This window comes from Melozone crissalis, unplaced genomic scaffold, assembly GCF_028551555.1.
Source record: "Melozone crissalis strain CALT ecotype California unplaced genomic scaffold, PUWL_Pcris_2 ptg000045l_1, whole genome shotgun sequence".
Taxonomy (NCBI): domain Eukaryota; kingdom Metazoa; phylum Chordata; class Aves; order Passeriformes; family Passerellidae; genus Melozone; species Melozone crissalis.
In genome coordinates, this window is record NW_026535823.1 from 22963682 (window position 1) to 22981377 (window position 17696).

The 17696-nt window shown below is 63.3% G+C and overlaps 1 protein-coding gene across 3 annotated transcripts; it reads right to left on the reverse strand.

Moving 5' to 3' along the window:
- Positions 1-106: 106 nt before the first annotated feature.
- Positions 107-17402, reverse strand: SLC6A9 (solute carrier family 6 member 9). 3 transcript variants are annotated; one of them, XM_054285973.1, is made up of 14 exons: positions 17337-17402; positions 14775-14918; positions 6329-6485; positions 6042-6173; positions 4730-4982; positions 4518-4650; positions 3956-4090; positions 3774-3877; positions 3461-3698; positions 3240-3374; positions 2849-2948; positions 2501-2601; positions 2142-2312; positions 107-1925 (listed from the first exon to the last, which is right to left on the reverse strand). In XM_054285973.1, exons 2-14 carry the CDS (start codon positions 14802-14804, stop codon positions 1713-1715), a joined length of 1902 nt encoding a protein of 633 aa, XP_054141948.1. In that variant the 5' UTR covers positions 14805-14918; positions 17337-17402; the 3' UTR covers positions 107-1712. The 3 variants fall into 3 exon arrangements, with proteins under 3 accessions (XP_054141948.1, XP_054141947.1, XP_054141946.1); XM_054285972.1 differs by lacking the exons at positions 14775-14918; positions 17337-17402 and adding an exon at positions 10443-10551; XM_054285971.1 differs by lacking the exons at positions 14775-14918; positions 17337-17402 and adding an exon at positions 10431-10551.
- Positions 17403-17696: the final 294 nt, after the last annotated feature.

Sequence of the window (17696 nt, forward strand, 5' to 3'; positions counted from 1 at the left end):
GGCATCAGAGGGGAAAAGAGCTCCATGCATTAATTGTGGTTCCCCACTCTTCAACCCCTCCCTCCCCTCAACATGGTTCCCAAAGAAGGGCACAGCAGGACACAACTTCAGGAATATAAATCTCATTAAAATCTAGGATACTTTAGAATTCTACACCAGGAGAGACACTGGCACAGGCAGCGCTGCCCAGGGACACTGGCACAGGCGGCGCTGCCCAGGGACGCGCGCGTTATTGCTAACAATTAGAGGTGAAGAGTAGCGGCGTGACTCGAGGGGCAGGGCACGGGCACCATGCGGGAACCTGCGCCCCTCGCCGCGGCACGACGGGGGGCTCGGGACGGGGAGCTGGAACATCCTGCTGGGGCTCGCCGCCCGCTGCCTCCCGCCACCGTGCCAAGCTGTGCCGTGTCCCTGTGCCAGCCTCGGGGCTGCAACATAGGGAGCACAGGGCACCGGCTGGGAGGGGAGCAAGCGGGGTAGGAAGGGTCTCATCCCATCCCCCCCAAATCAAGAGCTCCAAGCCCTTTGGCTGGAGCTGGAAGACAGATTTAAAACCGCCCCGGCCTTTGCCAGTGCATCCTGTTCCACTAATACTGACTGGGGACTGAGCATCCCCAGATGGCTCGGAGCGAGTGGGCTGGTGCAGCCCTTCGTGTCTCCGCTGGTACCTCTTGCTAAGCAGCAGCTGGGGGAGGCCGGTCCATCCTGCTCCCCCTTAGCACCGTGGAGGGTCCTCCCCTGCCAGTGCTGGGGCTGCCAGGGAGAGCTGGACCTCATCCCTGTCTGGTGACCCCCCGGCCAGGCTTTAGTGCTCCCCCAGCCTCCTGCCCCACTGTGGGGCAGGCAGCAGCACTGGGCTGTGCCCATGCTGCTTGTGGCTGTGCCCAGCTTTGTAGGCGATGCCTGGCCACCCAGAAGGGCACCCACAGACCCCAGTGGGGCCACAGGGTGGAGGGGTGCATGGAGGGGAGCATCCCAGCTCGCTGCCTGCACAGCCCCGGCGTACTGTGCATATGTGCATGCTCACGTACGCCACATCTGTGCCCATGCTGTGTCTGTGAGGGACACACGTGTACATACACACGTGTGCTCTAAGTGCTTGTGTCTTGTGCCATCAGATGCCCCTGCCGGTGCAAGCAGCATGCTTGCCCCCATCTCCCTGTGCTGGCCTCGTGCCTGGCAGCAGCCCTGGGTGTGACACACCCAGCAGGCTCTGAGCCACAGTGGGTGTGCACCCAGGCTGGGGGTCCCTGCAGTGCCAACCCCTCCCATGATGGCCTTGTGCACACACAGGCCGCAGGCAATACTGGCGTGCCCAACCTTGGTCCCACCCCATGGCAAGGTCAGGAGGGTGCCCCATGGCAGGGCAGGCTGCCTGGCTTAGGGAAGGGGGGGTGGGAGCCTGGAAGCATCCCACCCCCCTCATCCTGTGCATACCCCCAGGTCAAGGCTCCTGCAAAGTGCCTCTGGCTCCCAGCCCTCCCGGGGCTGCGCCCCCTCCTCTCTTGTCCCAGCGTCGAGCACAAAGGTTACCGTAAACACGAGGGTTAACAAACGCCACGGGGGCAGGGGTGGGAGGGGTTAACCGGCGAGGAGGTGGGGGGGTCTCGGGGATGGGTGCTGAGAGCCCCCGTGGTCCGGTGCGCCCGGAGCCAGGCTCCGCCAGCGGAAGGTGCAAGAGGGGTTAGAGGGGGTGCGGGGATTGTGGGGGGTCACAGTCTGGAGTCCTGGCTGTGGGCTGAGCCATTGCTGCCCTGCACGGGGGATGCAGCCGCTGCCTCACTCTGGCCCTTCTCTGGCTGCAGGGGCTGCACCTCCAGGTGGGACTCGGTGGACGGGCTGAACGCCGGGGCGTAGCGCCCGCTGCGGTGCTCTGGCAGAGCTGGGCCCCAGTCCTTGCTTGCCTTGGTAGCATTTTTCAAGCGCTAGAAAGGGAGAGGATGGAGGCAAGGTTAGCACCCACCATGCTCCCCTGCACCAGTCTGCAGCAACATGCCAGCAGCTTCCAAAGGCACGCAAACGTGGTGCCTTATGCACGCTGTCTGCACACAGCCACTGCTGACAGCTCCAGTGAGGTCAGGGACAGCCTTGATGGCAGCCCCAGGGACATAGACAAAGGGGGGTAGCCCCTGGCCACCCACCTCAAGCAGTGTGTCCCCCTCAGAACGGCACACTTTGTAGATGGCGTAGATGGGAATGCAGATGACGGAAGAGAGCGCCATGAGGAAGCCGATGCTGATGGCCCAGGTAGGGTAGACATAGTCGTTGTAGGAGATGGGCCGGTACTGGATCACTGTGAAGACCAGGATGAACTGGGAAGGGATAGGCAGGATCAGCCAGTGGGGAGCAGCCAGATTGCTCTGTACCCCCACAACTTCCCTGCTCTACCCTATTGCTGGTCTCCTGAGCCCAGCACCCTCCTCTCCAGGGAGTGCCATGTCTAGGTGAACTCCTCACTCCCTCCTCCCACAGCCCAAGGCCTCATGCTTGTGATGCTCACAAATATGATGGCAGGTGAGATGAAGCGCCAGCAGATCTGGAAGAAGAGTGGGGGGGGAAATCCCAGCATCATCTCAATGTCCTTGAAGTAGTTGCGGTGCCCTGGGGAGAAAAGTGACCATCAGCCCTGGTGGTGACCTGAGCTGCCTCAGCGCCCACCCAGCTCCAGCACCAGCGCCATCGGGCGGGACCCATGGGCCTCCCGAGGCTGCAGCTCCTGACTGGGCAACAGCCTCCCCTATGTAACACAGAGCAACCTGCTGATTGGCTAGCTGTTGGGGCAAACCCTTCCCCATTGGCTGGCTGGATCAGCCCTACCATCCGATTGGCTGCAGGCAGCTGCACCTACCATAGATGTACATGATGGCCACACACATGATGCAGGAGATGACCACCAGGGAGAAGCTGGCGGCGTAGTTGTCCATTAGCAGGAGCCAGTAGATGCCGGCCTGGAAGACAGACACATTGGCACAGCTGCCCTGCAGTACCACCGCTGCTGGCAGGGCACCAGCACACCACACTGACTGTGCTGGCAACGCACAGCTGGGACACCACAGCTGGCACAGCAATGCCTCATGCCGGAGTCAGCATGGAGACAATTCTGGGTACCCTCCCCAGTGTTGGCATGGCGAGACCAGGCCCTGTCTGTCAGTACCATCACAGTGGCAACAAAGTGGAAGTGGCTGCTGAAAGTGGCCATGGCAATGGCACCCCGTGGCAACAGTCCCATGATCACGTACCTGCGTGGTGAGCGGGACGCCCAGCAGGAAGCCAGCCACAGCCACTCCCAGCGTTACAAAGGTCTTTTTGCGGATGATCCACTCATTGCCCACCTCATCCACAATGGCCGTGACCAGAGTCTCCAGCAGGCAGAACTACACGGGGCAGAGGGGGCAGCATGTCACCACCTTGGCCCCACCACAGCACCCCATCTGAACATGCTGGCCCCACCATGACCTACCTGTGTACCCAGCCCCAGGAGGATGAGCATAAAGAAGAAGAGAATGGACCACAGTGGTGAGATCGGGAGCAAGGTGAGGGCCTCAGGATAGGCGACGAAGGCCAGGCCTGGCCCGTGGTCAGCCACCTTGGAGACATCCACACCCAGGTGGTTGGCCATGAAGCCCAGGATGGAGAAGATGACGAAGCCAGCATAGACGCTGGTAGCACAGTTGGTGATGCTGATGATGATGCTGTCCCTGTGGGAAGAGGACAGTGTTGGCAGTGGACACGAGGGCGGTGGCAGGGCTGGGGGACTGTGGTCGGGCACTCACCGGTAACAGTTGTTGTTGAACTTGTTGTAGGAAGCCATGGTGATGAGCCCGCCCCAGGCACAGCCCAACGAGTAGAAGATCTGTGAGGCCGCGTCACCCCACACCTGTGGCAGTGGGATTGTCAGTGCTGTGCCCCCAGCCCCCTCAGCCCTGGCTGCCTGCCACCCTTCATCCCTGCTCACCTTGGCATTGAGGATCTTGTCCCACTGGGGTGTCAGGTAGTACATGATGCCAGTGACAGCCCCCTCCAGTGTGATGCCACGCACGAAGAGGATGGTGAGCACCACGTAGGGGAAGGTGGCAGTGAAATACACCACCTGTGGGGCAGCACCTCAGTGAGAGGGGATGGGGGCAGGGCTGGGGACACAGGCAGGTATGGCTAAGGTGTGGCTGTGGACTGGGGTTATGGTCCAGAGTGTGGAGAGACAGACCAGGAGGAGAGGATATGGTCCAGAGAAGGGACTGTCCTGAAGGAGGTGAGACCATGGCCGCATGGGAGGAGCTGTGTCCAGAAGAGATGCGGCCAGGTCACAGGGGTGTGGCCTTTCCCAGAGTGGGAGGAGCACATAGAGGGCAGGGACAATGCTAAAAGAGGAGTTGCGCCCAGAAAGGATTCTGGGAATGTCCACAATGGGAGGTTCAGTCGCAGTAGGGGTGGGGCTATGCCTAGAGGGGACATGGCCATCTATCCTGAAGGCACGCCCACACCCCCAGGAGGGGCCCAGAGAGGGAGCACACAGGTACCTTCCCCGAGGATTTCACGCCCTTGATGAGGCAGAGGAAGACAACGACCCAGGAGACACCAAGGCAGCCCAGGAGGGGCAGCCGAACCTCGCCCAGGTTGCCGATGTCATCCGACAGGTTCAGCACATACCTCCTGTATGGGGAGGGGGCAGCAGCGTCAGTGGGGCCCAGCCATCCCCACCTCCCCCATCCCTGAGCCCAGGCCCTGGTACCTCCAGTACTCCTCGCTGGGGCTGGTGCGCTTCTGTGTGGTGTTGAGGAGCTGGCTGATGTTGAGGGCAGCCCGGCTGGAGAGGTTCCCGTCCAGCACCCCCACGCAGTCGGGCGTGTTCCAGGGGTTGCTGCAGTACGTCCAGGGCAGCACGCGCGTCATGGACACAAAGAAGTAGTAGAAGGCAATACAGATCACCACGTTGTAGTAGATCCCGATGTATGTGGACACCACCATCATCCCGTAGCCCACGCCTGGGAACAGCACCGGGGAGGGGTGAGCGGCAGGGTGCGGCGGCACGGGCACGGCGCACAGCACCGGGGTTGTGGCACGGGAGGAGTGGGCTGCATGCCATGCTTTCAGCAGCCTTGCAGCCAAGCTGCAGCTCAGGGCCTGGCTTTGCCACAGGTGTGAGGAGCACTGTGCCTGGGATCCTCTACCTCCAAATGATCCTAGTGGTGCTGAGGGTCCCCTGGGACACATGGCAATGCATACAGGATCCAGGCAAACCCTTGGGGTCTGCAGCCCGAGAGAACAACTGGGTGGGGGGTCACTCCTGGCTACGGTGACTTTAGGCCTGCAGTTATCTGGTGGCATGTGACAGGTCACATGAGCACAGGGAAGTGCACCCCAGGCTCAGCATGCCACTGTGCAGGGCATGGGTGCATGGGCTGCTTGCACTCAGACATGACATTGTGGGCATGTCACCTGGCAGGCAGCCTGCAGGAGGTGTGGGCCAGGGGAGGCAGCAGCAGGGGAGCACACTGGTAGGCCAGGAGATGCACCTGGAGCAGGGTCCAGCCATGGCAGGGCAAGCATGTGGCAACAGCACCTGCTACCTATGGTCCAGGGAGACGACTGCAGAAGCATCCACACAGCTGGACATGCCACAGTGTGTTCAGGGGACCCGAGTGGCCTCTGCAAGAGTGATGTGCTGGGGACACGTGTGGCATATGCAGGGATGTGTGTGTAATGCCTGCAGTGGATGCCAGCGCAGGGCCAGGGTTTGCGCAGGAGATGCAGCGCGTGTGCAGGGGCACGTGTAATGCGTGCAAGGGATGCCAGGCAGCTGTGCAGGGCAGCGTAGCCAGGGGGGGAATGGGCACAGGGGACCAGTGCAATGCAGACTGTGATCTATGCACAGGGCATGTGTGTGCAGGTCTGCACAAGCTGCAGGTGCCTGCACTGGGCCGTGTGATGTGCCAGAGGTGTGCATGCACCCCGTGGTGTGTGAGGGTCATTCCAGCAGCTGGGCACTGTGACAGCAGGTGTCCCATGCTGGCCTGTGCCAGTACGGACAGGCAACTCCTTACCTTTGAACATGGGGCTGACCCTCCAGACGCCAAGGCAACCCTGGCTGGCAAACTGCCCAAAGGAGAGCTCCATGAAGAAGAGGGGGATACCGCAGAACACCAGCATGATGAAATAGGGGAACATGAAGGCACCTGGTGAGCAGGAACCAGAGGATGAGTGAGCACTAACCACAGGCACGACTGTTCTTCCCACACCCTGCATTTAGCCCATGAAATACCATGCAGGGCCGGGGTGCACACCCCACACCTGCCCAGAGGAAGCCCCCTCCCCTGGCCCCGACACCCACCTCCCCCATTGCGGTAGCAGAGGTATGGGAAGCGCCAGACGTTGCCCAGGCCCACAGCATAGCCCACGCTGGTCAGCACAAACTCGATCTGGTTGCCCCAGTTGCCGCGCTTGACGCTCTTCTCCTGCTTGCCCTGCTCCCCGGGCACGGTGCCATTCTGCGGAGAGATGCCATGGGATGTGTCAATTGGGGACCCCCCTGCTGGCCCCATTGGAAGGGTGACAGCCGCCGAGCGGGACTGGGAGGTCCCCGGCATCCTTCCCCATGCCGCCCCCCTGCCTGTCCCCGCCGCCCGCCACGCACAGGCAGTGCCAAGGAGGGGGAGGGCAGCGGTGTGGGCCCCCCCCATGAATGGCTCTGCCCAGAGCCCGGCTGCAGCAAAGGGAGAGCCTGCAACTCATACAAAGCAGATCCAGGCGCCAGAGCACAAAGGGGCCTCTGTTCTCGTGCCCCCCCTCCCTGCGCCCAGGGAGAGAGGTCCTGCTGGGTGGCCACTGCCCACGACTGGGAGGGAAGCTGCGGGACCCCCGGGTTGAAGCAGAAGCCCCTCTCAATGGCTGGAGCTGGCAGGGGCCTGGAAAAAGCAACCTGCTTCAGCCAGGGTCCTGCTGCCAGCTCAGCACTAAGCAAGGGCACCCTGCTTGGGGCAGCTCACAGGGGTCCCATGCAGTTGGGTCCCTTGGGTGGGCAGCCCCAGTGCCCAGTTGTCTCTCATAGCAGGGGACTGGGGGGGCGGGGGGGCAGAAGGGGGCAAGAAAGGGCGCTTTGTGACACTGCCACACAATGTGAGCTCACACCAAGGACGACAACAACAAAGCTGATGAGTGCCTGTCACCGCAGCAGGGATGGCACCCATCACCCCATGGCTCTGCCCCAGCACAGCCCTGGGGTCGTACTAACGTCCTGCATGGACGCTGTGGAGCTCTGGCACGTTAGACTGAGGGCAGATGGCATTTTGCAATGCAGAGGTGCCCCGAGCCCTCCCCACCTGAGGCCAGGTGATGGATGGGTGCATGGGGCGAGGGTGCTGGCTGCCAGTCCATAGTCCCACAGCATCCATGCTCCTACAGGAGCAGCACAGGGGGCAGCAGCCCTGGGAGCCTGTTGGAAGTCCACAGCACTGGTCTCAGCACCACGGACACCCCAGCGCCCATGCCCACCTCCTGCCTCTGCCCCAGCTGCCCCCACAACGGCTGAGGCCGGCAGCGAGCGGGCACAACCGGGAGCCGTCACTTTGGATCTGCTCAGGCCGGCGGGGCGGGCAGCAGGCGCGGTGCACCTAACCGTGTCATTTGATTAGGGCGGCACAGGCGGGACGTGATGCCCAGCGACTCCGGCACGGCGCTGCCAAACAAAGCCATCTGCTGAGCGGGGCCCGCACGCGCCGCGGGCCGCGGGGGGAGCAGCGCAGGCCGGGCAGCGCAGGGCACTCGGGGCAGGGGTGCGGGGGCAATACCTGCCCTGCCCAGCCAGGAACCGGCGTGCCCCCACCCCACTCTGTGAGCCAACGTCAGGAACCAGCTCACGGCAGCTCCAGGTGCTGCGGGACCTCCCTCCCAGCAGAGGGTCTTATTGTGGGGTGCTGTGCAAGAGCAGGAGTCAGAGGTCCCCAAAGCAGGGGACAGGACGCTGGCAGTGTCCCCATGCCAGGGCACACTGCCCACTCGAGCAGACTGATCCGATCGGGAAGCCTCCGATTAAGCTGCTCGCACTAACGAGGCTCCTAATGAGCAGCACAGCCAGCAGGAGTGAGGGCAGTGCTCCAGCCTCCCTGACCAAGGGTCTGGTGAGGAGACCAGAAACACTCTATGGCCCCAGTTCAGCCAGGAGCCCTGGTGCCCACGGGGGACCTCATCCCTGTTCCAAGCCATCGCTCTGCTCAGGTGACCCTGCCTTCACTCCCAAGCCTCACGGAGCATCCCAAATTTGAGTTGCTTGGCACCAGTGCAATGAAACTGCCAGGCCTGTGCTGCTCCCTCCTCCTTTCCTGCAGCACTGGGCTTTGGTGCACTTGTCCCCAATAAGGGGCAGCCACATGTGTGTCCATGCATGCACAAGCGAGCACACGTGCGCAAACACTTGCATGCTCACCCATCAGCTCGCTACACCCCCCCTCCCCAAATCTAGGAAGGTCATCCTGTCTTTTACACTCATTAACCACCCTCCCAACCCCACATGGTAAAAAAAGGAGGTTGATAGAGAGAACCCAGACATCTGGGAAGATGAAACTCCCCCCCTTTCCCTGCTATGGGAATGGGACAGAGCTGGAATGCAAAGGGAGAGCGGCCACCCAGCAACAGTGCAGTCTCTGGAGGGACCAGGTCCTGCTTCCAGGCCCCAGATTTTCTGTGCATGTAACCCAATGCAGCTTCAAAGCATGCCTGGCTTGGGTGATAACATCAGGGAGGAGGAAGGATGCCCCAGGCACCCCAAATGTCTCCAGAAGGGAAGTTCCAAAAGGGAATGTCCAAAACATCCCAAAAGGGGACGTTCGGGGTGCTCAGGGCATCCTTCTTCCCCCTTCCCCAGGGAACCCCCCATACATCACGGCCAAAACTTCCCCAGCCCAGCAAAGCAGGCATCATCCATCACCCTGCCTGGCACCAAGGTCTTTCTCATGCTAAGCAGCATCGACTCACACAATGACAGCTTGGCTGGGGTGCCCGGATGCGCCCCACTTCCCTAAGGGCCCCTGATTTATGGCTGGTGAGCTTGTGATGGTGGCAGGGTCTCTCCCGGAAAGGGATGTCCTCAAGGGAGGTATCTCCAGCATGAACCCCCTCTTCTTTTTTCCCCCATTCAAACTGTCTACATGGGAGTATGCCAACCCAGCCCTCTGTGGGGCACAAACCTTATCCACCCCCCATTAACCAGTGAGGGACCCCCAATCTCTCCAGAGGGTGCCCTGCAGCCTCCATCTCGAGGGCTGTCAGGGCTGCTCCTGCAATGCCAGCAGAGGGTACCAGTACCCCTGATGTCATCAGCCTGATGTCATTGCTCATTGCCATGGCGATGGCAACAAACTCACGGCTGTTTTAGGCAGGGTCTGCTGGAAGATTGAAAAATACACCAATTACATAATTTCCACAGTAGTGGCTCTTCCAGGGCAAGAAAGAGGGGCGCAGGATGTTGGAGGCAGATGAACCCCAGCCTGAGGTGAGAGTCCCAAGGGATGGAGGGATGGGGTCACTTAGAGAGGGTGTCCTGGGTACCCTTGCTGACTGTCAACTGATGCTGGGTGCTGGGGGCCCTATAATCAGGCCCTGCACTCCTTGTCCCTGGTGCTTGGGGTATGAACCCACAAGTGTCATCCCTGCATCTGAGATCACTGTGCCCTGCGCATCCTGACTCTGCCAGCCTCACCAGCACATCCTAACTCTCCCTACCCTCTCTCTTTGCTGCTCAGCCCCATGTTTGCCCCTGTCCCACTGCAGCAGAGACATGTTGTGGGAGAAAAGGCATCTGGCACGGCGCTGGGGACAGTCCCAGGGCTGGGGTAATGCAGTGATGAGGGGCACGCCCAAACCGCAGGACCTCCCAGGAATATTACACTGCCTTCACCACCCCTCATTGCTGAGGGCTGTCCAGCCCCAGGGACAGCCCTGAGCCTGCTCTGTGAGCCACCAGTACTGCCCTGGGGTGCCACAGGGAAAATGGGGCAAACTTTGACATTGCTCACTGATGCCCATGACAGGGAACAGGGGATGGGGGGGACAAGGAGGATCTTTGCTACACTCTGCCCCTGCAGCACTGAGTTGCAACCCAGGTGCTGTGCACCCTTTCTGCAGAATCAGTAGATTCCAGGGATAACAAACACAACTGTCAGGCAATCTCCTCGTGCTCCCAACACAGCTGAGGCCATGGAGGGGTTTGGTGCCATACTCTCCCCTCCCTCCCTGGAGCACCCCACATCAAAGGCTGTAGGGCATGGGGGTACCTCTCCAGCATGCCATGGCACAAATCTACAGCCTCAGCTCCCCCCTGCAGAGCCACCACCCCAAAGACAGTGCAAAGGGTTTCTGAGTGGTGGGGGGACAGCACTGGCATGGCCACCACTCCGCTCGGTCCGCCGCCCACTCTGCCCCCCAGACGCTGCTCTCACCTGCCCACTGACCTGCTGAGAGGGTCCGAGGGGGCCTGGCTGCTCGCAGCTGCCATCCGGGGGCCCAGGCTGGACGGCTCCGGGAGTCCCCAGCTTCATTGGCACCTCGGGCTCCGGCGCAGCAGCAGCCACCCGCCCTCCCGCCTTCCCCCGCCCACTGCCTCCAGCGCTTGGCACCGCTCCCCCCTTGCCTCCCAGCCAGGCTCGGCCCCCTGTTGCCCGCCCTGATGCAGCACCGGCACCCCACCATGCCACCTGCCCTGGCACCATGCCTGCCCGGCCCGCCCGCAGGCACTGCAGGGCTCTGCTACCCCCCACGAGCTGTACCCCCACAAACCAGGTGCCCTCCCTGGCTCGGTAGGCAAGGCAAGGCAAGGCAGAGCAGGCTGCACAGCGGGCTCAGCCCTGTCCCACTTAATGAGGCCTCATTAGCGGGGTCCAGCTGCTCACAGCACTGCATGCTCCAGTGGGCAGCACTGCCCTCCCTGCGGGCACCGCTGCCCGTCTGGTCGGGGCCAGGAGCTGCTCTTGGAGCATAGCAGAGGATGACATTCCCTCAGAGCCCCCTGTTTCCATGCCTCAACATCCCGAGCCCCACACATGCATTCCCGCCCCTACACCCATCATCCACACAGCAGCTTGGCCCTGCAGCCCAATCCCAACCCTGGGCATCCAAGGGCTGCAGGAACAGGGCACAGCCCTGCTTGGGGATAGGGACACAGGGACAAGCCGTTCTGCTGGCACATCCCCAGCCTGGTGCCATGCTACTTCACTCAACGTCATATTGTTGGTGACATCATGGGCCTCCATGGCAACCCTCACAAGGTCACTGCCCCCAGGGGGACCATCTGGCTGGCAGGAGGGCTGTGCCACGACCCCTTCACTGCCCAGGCACCCCACAGCCTCCCTGCTCACCCCTGTGCAGTGCGAGGTGGGACCCTGGTGGGGTGCTGTGTCCCACAGGAGGCCGGGCAGAGGGTGCCCTGCAGCCAGGCTCGGGGTGCCCCAGCTGCTGCCAGCCCCGTGTCCCGGCTGGGGAGCGCGGCCAAGGCGGCAGCGAGGCATGATGGCGCGCGGAGGGCGGGGGGACGGGCGGCGCTTTCGGGCGACCATCTGGGGTCCGGCAGCAGCGGCCGAGGGCGCACACGTGAACAGCACACGTGTGCGGGGTGGGCACTCCACCTCCCACATGCCAGCACCCAGGGCTTGTTGCTGTCCCCTCCTGCACCAGCCACCCAGTAGCTTGGGAGTAGCCTGGGACATGCATCACCCATGGGATGGCAGCACCCAACCATGCTCCCCCAAAATGTGCAAGCCAAGAGTCACCTCATGCTGTGCCAGCCCCAGTGACCCCAGCCCAGTCCTGCCCTACACACAGCCAGGCAGCTCTGTGCCCAGATAGCCTGCAAGGTGTGTGGGCACCTTGTGAGCACCCCTCCATGACCCAGTTCAGCTGCAACACTTTGCGTGGGCCACCTGTGTGCCAGCACCATGTTTTGCCCTGGGCATGTTGCATCCCCTGCCCCTTAGAGCAGCCTGAGCACATCACAGCAGGATCCACCGCCCTGTCCTGGGGATGCCAGACCCTCTGCCAGCCTTGTCCCTGTGGGAGCAAAGTGCTGCTTCCCTGGCAGCCCAGCCAGTAGACAGAGGGGACAGCCAGCTGCATGGAGGCACACTGCTAGAAACAAAGGATCCTCACCTAGCCTGGCATTCTGGTCCCCAACCTGGCTGGCTCCTGGTGCTGAACAAGAGTGACAGGGGAGGATGGGTGCATTGGGGGTGGTCCAGAGGTCTTCCAGCCCCTGCAACGGCTGCAGGGTGACTGGGGTAGGAACGATGCCTAGGGACCTGTCCCAGTGCCACTATCGCCTAGCCGAGTGCTTCCCGACAGGGCTGCCTTTCTCCGGCCCCATTCTACCAGGGCAGACATGATTCTCCCGGGGCGTTCAGGCAGAAAAATCCCCCGCCAGCCCCCCCATCCCTGCCCCTTGGTATTCCGGGAAGGGCTCCCGCAGCCAAAAGCCACTTCCGCAGCTCCTGCCGCTGGTCAGTGGCACCGCGCCGCTGGGGGTGTCTGCAACGGGCAGGGACCCCCCAGCCCTTCCCCCGGCAGTGCAGGGGGAGCAGCCCCAGTGTGTGCTCAGGGTGCTCTTGGGTGGCAGCAGGAACCTACCTGAGCTGGTCAGGCTGCAGCCAAAGGCTGCCTGGCCGTGCCAGCAAGGCAGCCCCAGGAGTCAGGAGCCACTGGCAATGTTGGAGTCTGAGCAAAGCACTCCGAGGACAACAAAACAAAACGTCCTTAAAGGCCTGGGAGGGAGAGACAGCCAGACCCTCCCCTGTGGCTCGCAGGGAGCCCCTCTGCCCAGCTACACAGGGACCGATCCAGCCCCTGGAGCTGTCCCACACTCTGCTGGGTATCTGCAATCAGAGCGTTTCTGGGGGTTGGGAGTAGCAGGGCGGGCACAGCCCCTCCCAACTGCCTCCTGCTCTGGAGGAAGCATTCAGAACTTCACAGAGGCACCCAAAACCACAGATCCTGCAAAAGCAGTACACATCAGCCTTGTTCTCCAGGCCTCAGGTGACAGGTGGGGAAACTGAGGCACAGCTGCACGTCACCCACCTGCTGCCTCCATCAGCTCTGTCCCTCCCCAGGTGGGGCACAGCAGGCACTGTAAACCTGTCCAGCCCCAGGCACTGCAAACAATGCTGGGCAGGGGTTGCATGGTGAGAGCCTGGCTGGACTGGGAGCTGCAGGGAGGGATGAGAGGACAGGCAGGGACCAAACTTTACGAGGTTACTGGCAGGGCCCTGGAGGCAGGCCAAGGAGATTGTGTTCCTTTCCCAGGGCCTCAGGCAGCTCAGTGGTCAGAACCTGGCCCACTGCAGCTCCTCCTGGTGCTCACAGGATGTGGGAACGGGGATACTTCAGGAGCAGGGATGCTCTCACAGGAACCTACCCTTCTCCCCATACACCCCATAGCACAATGCCCTGTGCAGTGGTATCCTTGCACCCTGCAACCAGGGGAGGCCCAGGAAGAGGTCTGAGAGCCAGGGCGGCCAACACAACACGTGTCAGGTTCTGTTGCATGTGACACCCTGGCCCTGGGGTGGGCTGGTCAGGTACTTCTGAGAAGCAGGTTAAAGATTTATGGGGAGTGGGTGGGCTCTCCAATGGCTGGCTCCTGAGATGGGCGTCAGGCTCAGCCCTCGCCCTAGCGCGATGCTGACTGCTCTGGTCATTGCAAGAAAACATCAACAGCCATGGTGAAAGCCATGTGCCGAAGTGTGTCCCCATGACAGACCCCTGACTGTGCCCACATATATCCTCAGCACCTGCCTGTTACCAGCCCAGGGCTTGTCCAGAAGAAATCTGCCTTCCTATCCCACCAGCTGCCCCAAACCCTCCTCTGTTGGGGGCAGGATGGGCGCTGGGCTCCCTGCTGCAGGCACAGCCGGCGGGGCCACGCTGGGACACACAAGCAGAGGAACTGTGTGCATGCTGGAAGCACTTGCTGGAGCATGCCGCTCCCCGGCTCTTGGCTTCCCAGGCAAACCCTGGCTCCCAGCCCTCCAGCTGGAGTGTGCAGCTATTTCAGGAAGCCCCCCGGGAAGGGGAGGGCCCGGTGACCGTGTCAATCTCAGCATTCAGCTCCTATCCTTTGGGAAAAAGAGAAACCGCCAAGCCTAGCCTGGGGGCTCACCTGCCCAAGGCAGCACAGCATCCTGTCACAGGAACCTGAGCTGCCACAAGCATGGGGCCATCACAGCCTTCCAACAAAGACATGCAGCGGGCACATCCCACATCTGCCCAGAACACCAAATCCACCCCTGGCACAGGCAAGTACACAGCACCCTGCAACACACTGCTCGTGAGGATGGAAAATCAGGCACTACAGCGGTGCCCAGAGAAACCTTCCTCTGCCATTGCACCATCCTCAGAGAGCCCACTGGGTGAAGCACCCACAATATGCCCCCTGGGGGCACCTGGCTTGGAGGAACACCTGCACCCTTTGCTGAACAGCAGGCTGTAGAATTGCCTGCCTGCAGAGCTGGGGTGGGTGATAATGCTGGGCAGGGTGCCTGAAAACAGGCGATAGCATCTCCAGGCACAACGAGACACCACACCCGAAGAGCCCCACAGGCAACAGGCTCATGGAGAGAGAGCATCAGCCCAAAAATCATCGTGCTGGGAGAGCACCATGGTGCCACAACCCCAACTGGAAAACCCAGGAGGGCACACCAAGCCCTACGACAGCCTCAGCGTCTTGCTGCCTGTGCCAGGCTCTCTGGTCCCCAAGGCAGTGGTGCACACCAGCCCGCTCCCCATACCCCTGCACTTACCAGCAGCCCCTCGCTGCACTTATCGGCCATTCCTGGAGGCTGGAGCACGGTGCTGGTCCCGTGCAGGGTCCCGTGCCTGCCTGCTCTCTGTCACGCTGGCTGCGGCACCAGCACTAGTGTCCTTCAATCCACCGGCAGAGCGAGCTGGGCAGAGGGGAGAAGACACCAAGAGAGATGTGACTGGTGGGGTGGGCACATCCCCACCCCAGGCCTCCCCCTCCCTCCAGGAACTGGGGGGCTGTGCCAGGCAGGTTGCTCCGCTCTACCTGCCCGCTGGGTAGCAGGACTCCTGGCGGAGGACGCGGTGCCTGGGGCAGGGTGGGCAAGCGGCGGGGTCTCCTGCTGCTGGCTCCCAGCCCCTGCAGCGTCTCTGAACCCCCTGGCACCCACACGAGCGGCGGCTCCCAGGTGTTTCCCAAGAAGCAGTTAAAGATTTACCCGGTGTGGACAGACGACCTTGCGGCCAGCTGGCTGCTGGCCCCCCGGCAGGTGGGCGTCAGGGGCCGCGGGCAGGAGTGGGGGCCCCTTGAGCTCTCCCCCAGCGAGAGATGAAGCTGAAGTGGCTGCAGCACACGACAGCGCCGGGACTGGGCGCAGAGCGGGGCCAGCGCAGGGCTCAGCTGCCGCGCAGGACACAGATGGGAAACGATTGCCTTCTGCCCCGGTGCATCGCATGCACGTGCAGCGCAGGGGGGCCGAGCCGCTGGGCTCTGCCGGGTGCCAGGTGCTGCTGGACAGTGCACGGGCACGGGCATCTGTCTCCCTGGCCCTCACCCCGCCCCAGCCTGGGGCTGCCGGAGGCCCCAGGGGAACACTGAGGCCTGACCTCACTGGAAGGGACAGACGCTCTTGCAAAACACCGGTTTGATTGTCTGTGCAACAAGCGCTGGTGTTTGCAGATCCCACACCAGTGCTCAGTACCCTTGTTGGCTGAAGAAGGACCCCTGACCCGCACTGAGGGTCTCCGACCACCACCAGCAGCAGTCAAACACCCCAGGGCCTATCCCCAGGTTGCCATGACTCTGAAGCAATCAGCAGAGACCTTAAGACATAAGGAAGGCGCTTGGGCAGTGTAGATAAGGGCAGGAATGCAGGGGCTGTGGCGTGAGCCCCCAGCCCCTCCAGCGCAGACAGGCTGCTGCGGGCAGATACCGCAGATGCTGCACCTCACTGACAATGCCCTCCTCGGCAGCGCCTGCATTTCCAGGGGAGCTGACATGTCATTACTGCCACAAACCGGGCTCCTCGCATGGCACAGGGACCTCTCAAAGGTGGGAGGTGCAGGCTCAGTTGGCAGACCTCCTCCTCATCACACACCTACCGCCAGCCAGCCAAAAGCTGCCCGCCCTCCTGCGGCCCTGAATTCACACCGGGAACTAGTTCCGTGCCCTGGGAAGGGGGAGTGCCCAAGGGGCCGGACGGCTGCCACTCCCCTCGGGGTCTGCCAGGTGCTGATAAGCCTCCATGAGCACCGCAGGTGCCGCTGGCATTGGCTCCCAGCCTGACAGGGCTCGAGCGGGAAGCCAGGGGTGGTGTGGCAATGGGACGGATGCAAGGATGTCGGAGGCTGCATCATCCCCTGGGACAGCCCAGCAGGGACGAGGTTGCAAAGCACTGGTGCCACGGGGTGGCTCTCCCACAGCTGCGCGATGCCGTGACGGACCAGAGGGCAGCGCAGCTCGTACCTAGAGCCGGCACAGGTGACAACACCTGGAAATGGGGACAACTGGGCACCCACAGGGGCTCCCGTACAGCATGTCACACCTCGGCTCGGGGACGCAGCGCACGGCACCCAGCAGAAGGCCACGGATGTCCGACCGAAGGATGGAGCGGGCCCCCGTCCCTTCTCGCCCGGCGGGAGGGCGGCCCGGTGCACCGGTGCAGCCGCTGCCACCTGCGAGGCCATTTCTTCCGCCAGCATCCGCCGGGCCCACAGCAACCGGGCCTCCCCGGTGCCGCGGAAGGCGGGAAGCGAGCCGGCCTGCCGCCGCCATGCTCCCCTCCCGCCCCGCGGGGGCGGCTCCGGCGGCGGCCCCGCGGGCAGCGCCCGCCGCACGGCTCCCTCCCGCCGCCGCCGCCGCCCGGTGCAGTACGGTGGCGGGGGGGCCCGGTTACATCAGCCGCCACGTGGTGACTGCTCCGCCGCCCCGCCCCGGCACATGCCCGTGGAAAATTACCGCCAACCCCCCCGGCCCGTCACCGAGCCGGGCCGCCCCGGTGCCCGGCGCCGTTCTGGGAGCGGCGGCGGTGGTCCCGCACTGCGCGCCGCACCCCCGCGCTCCGCCGGCACCGCGCCGCCGCGCCGCGAGAGCAACAGATGCCGGACCGCCCCGCATCCCGTTATCCCGCTCTTCCGCTCCCGACACCATCCTGACGGGTGGCCGCTCCCGGTGCCGCCACCGATGTCCCCGACCCCGCCGCTCCGGAGGCCCTCGCCGCCCTCGTCCCCTTCTCATCCCTGCTCGGCAGCCAACCCACTCCTCCTCCCGTCCCATCCCCGCCGCTGCTCCGGCTGCCGGACGGGCCGGGCACCCGGTGCCGGCGGAGGTGCGCGCCCCTTACCGTGCCCATGCCGACGCCCGGCCCCTCCCGCCGCGCCGGGTGGGCCCGCGGGTGCGCCGCTCCGCCGCGCCCAGCCCGGTGTCGGTGTCAGTGCCGGTGTTCCGCCAGGCCCGGAACCGCCGCCGCCGCCGGTGCTGCCGAGTTAATGAAAGTTTGGAGGTCGGTGGGGGCTGGCGCCGCCTCTCGCCCCCGCCGCCGTGCTCCGCCCCCCGCTTCGCCGCGCTCCCCGCGCCCCGCCTCGCAGCACCGCGCCTCGCCGCACCGGGGGCACCGCGGGCACCGCGGAGGGCGAGAGCGCACGGGGTACGGCGGGAGAGCGGGCTGCCTATGGCACACACACACGCGTGGGCACACGGCTAC

What these genes read in the sequence shown, in the direction of transcription:
- SLC6A9 (XM_054285971.1), bottom strand. Translation starts at nt 10,529, where the DNA reads ATGAAGCTGGGGACTCCCGGAGCCGTCCAGCCTGGGCCCCCGGATGGC. An exon ending in CCCAGCGAGGAGTACTGGAG is followed by an intron (nt 4,651 to 4,729) that starts GTACCAGGGCCT and finishes CTCCCCATACAG; the next exon opens with GAGGTATGTGCTGAACCTGT. An exon ending in GCGTCCCGCTCACCACGCAG is followed by an intron (nt 2,949 to 3,239) that starts GTACGTGATCAT and finishes TCTGTCTTCCAG; the next exon opens with GCCGGCATCTACTGGCTCCT.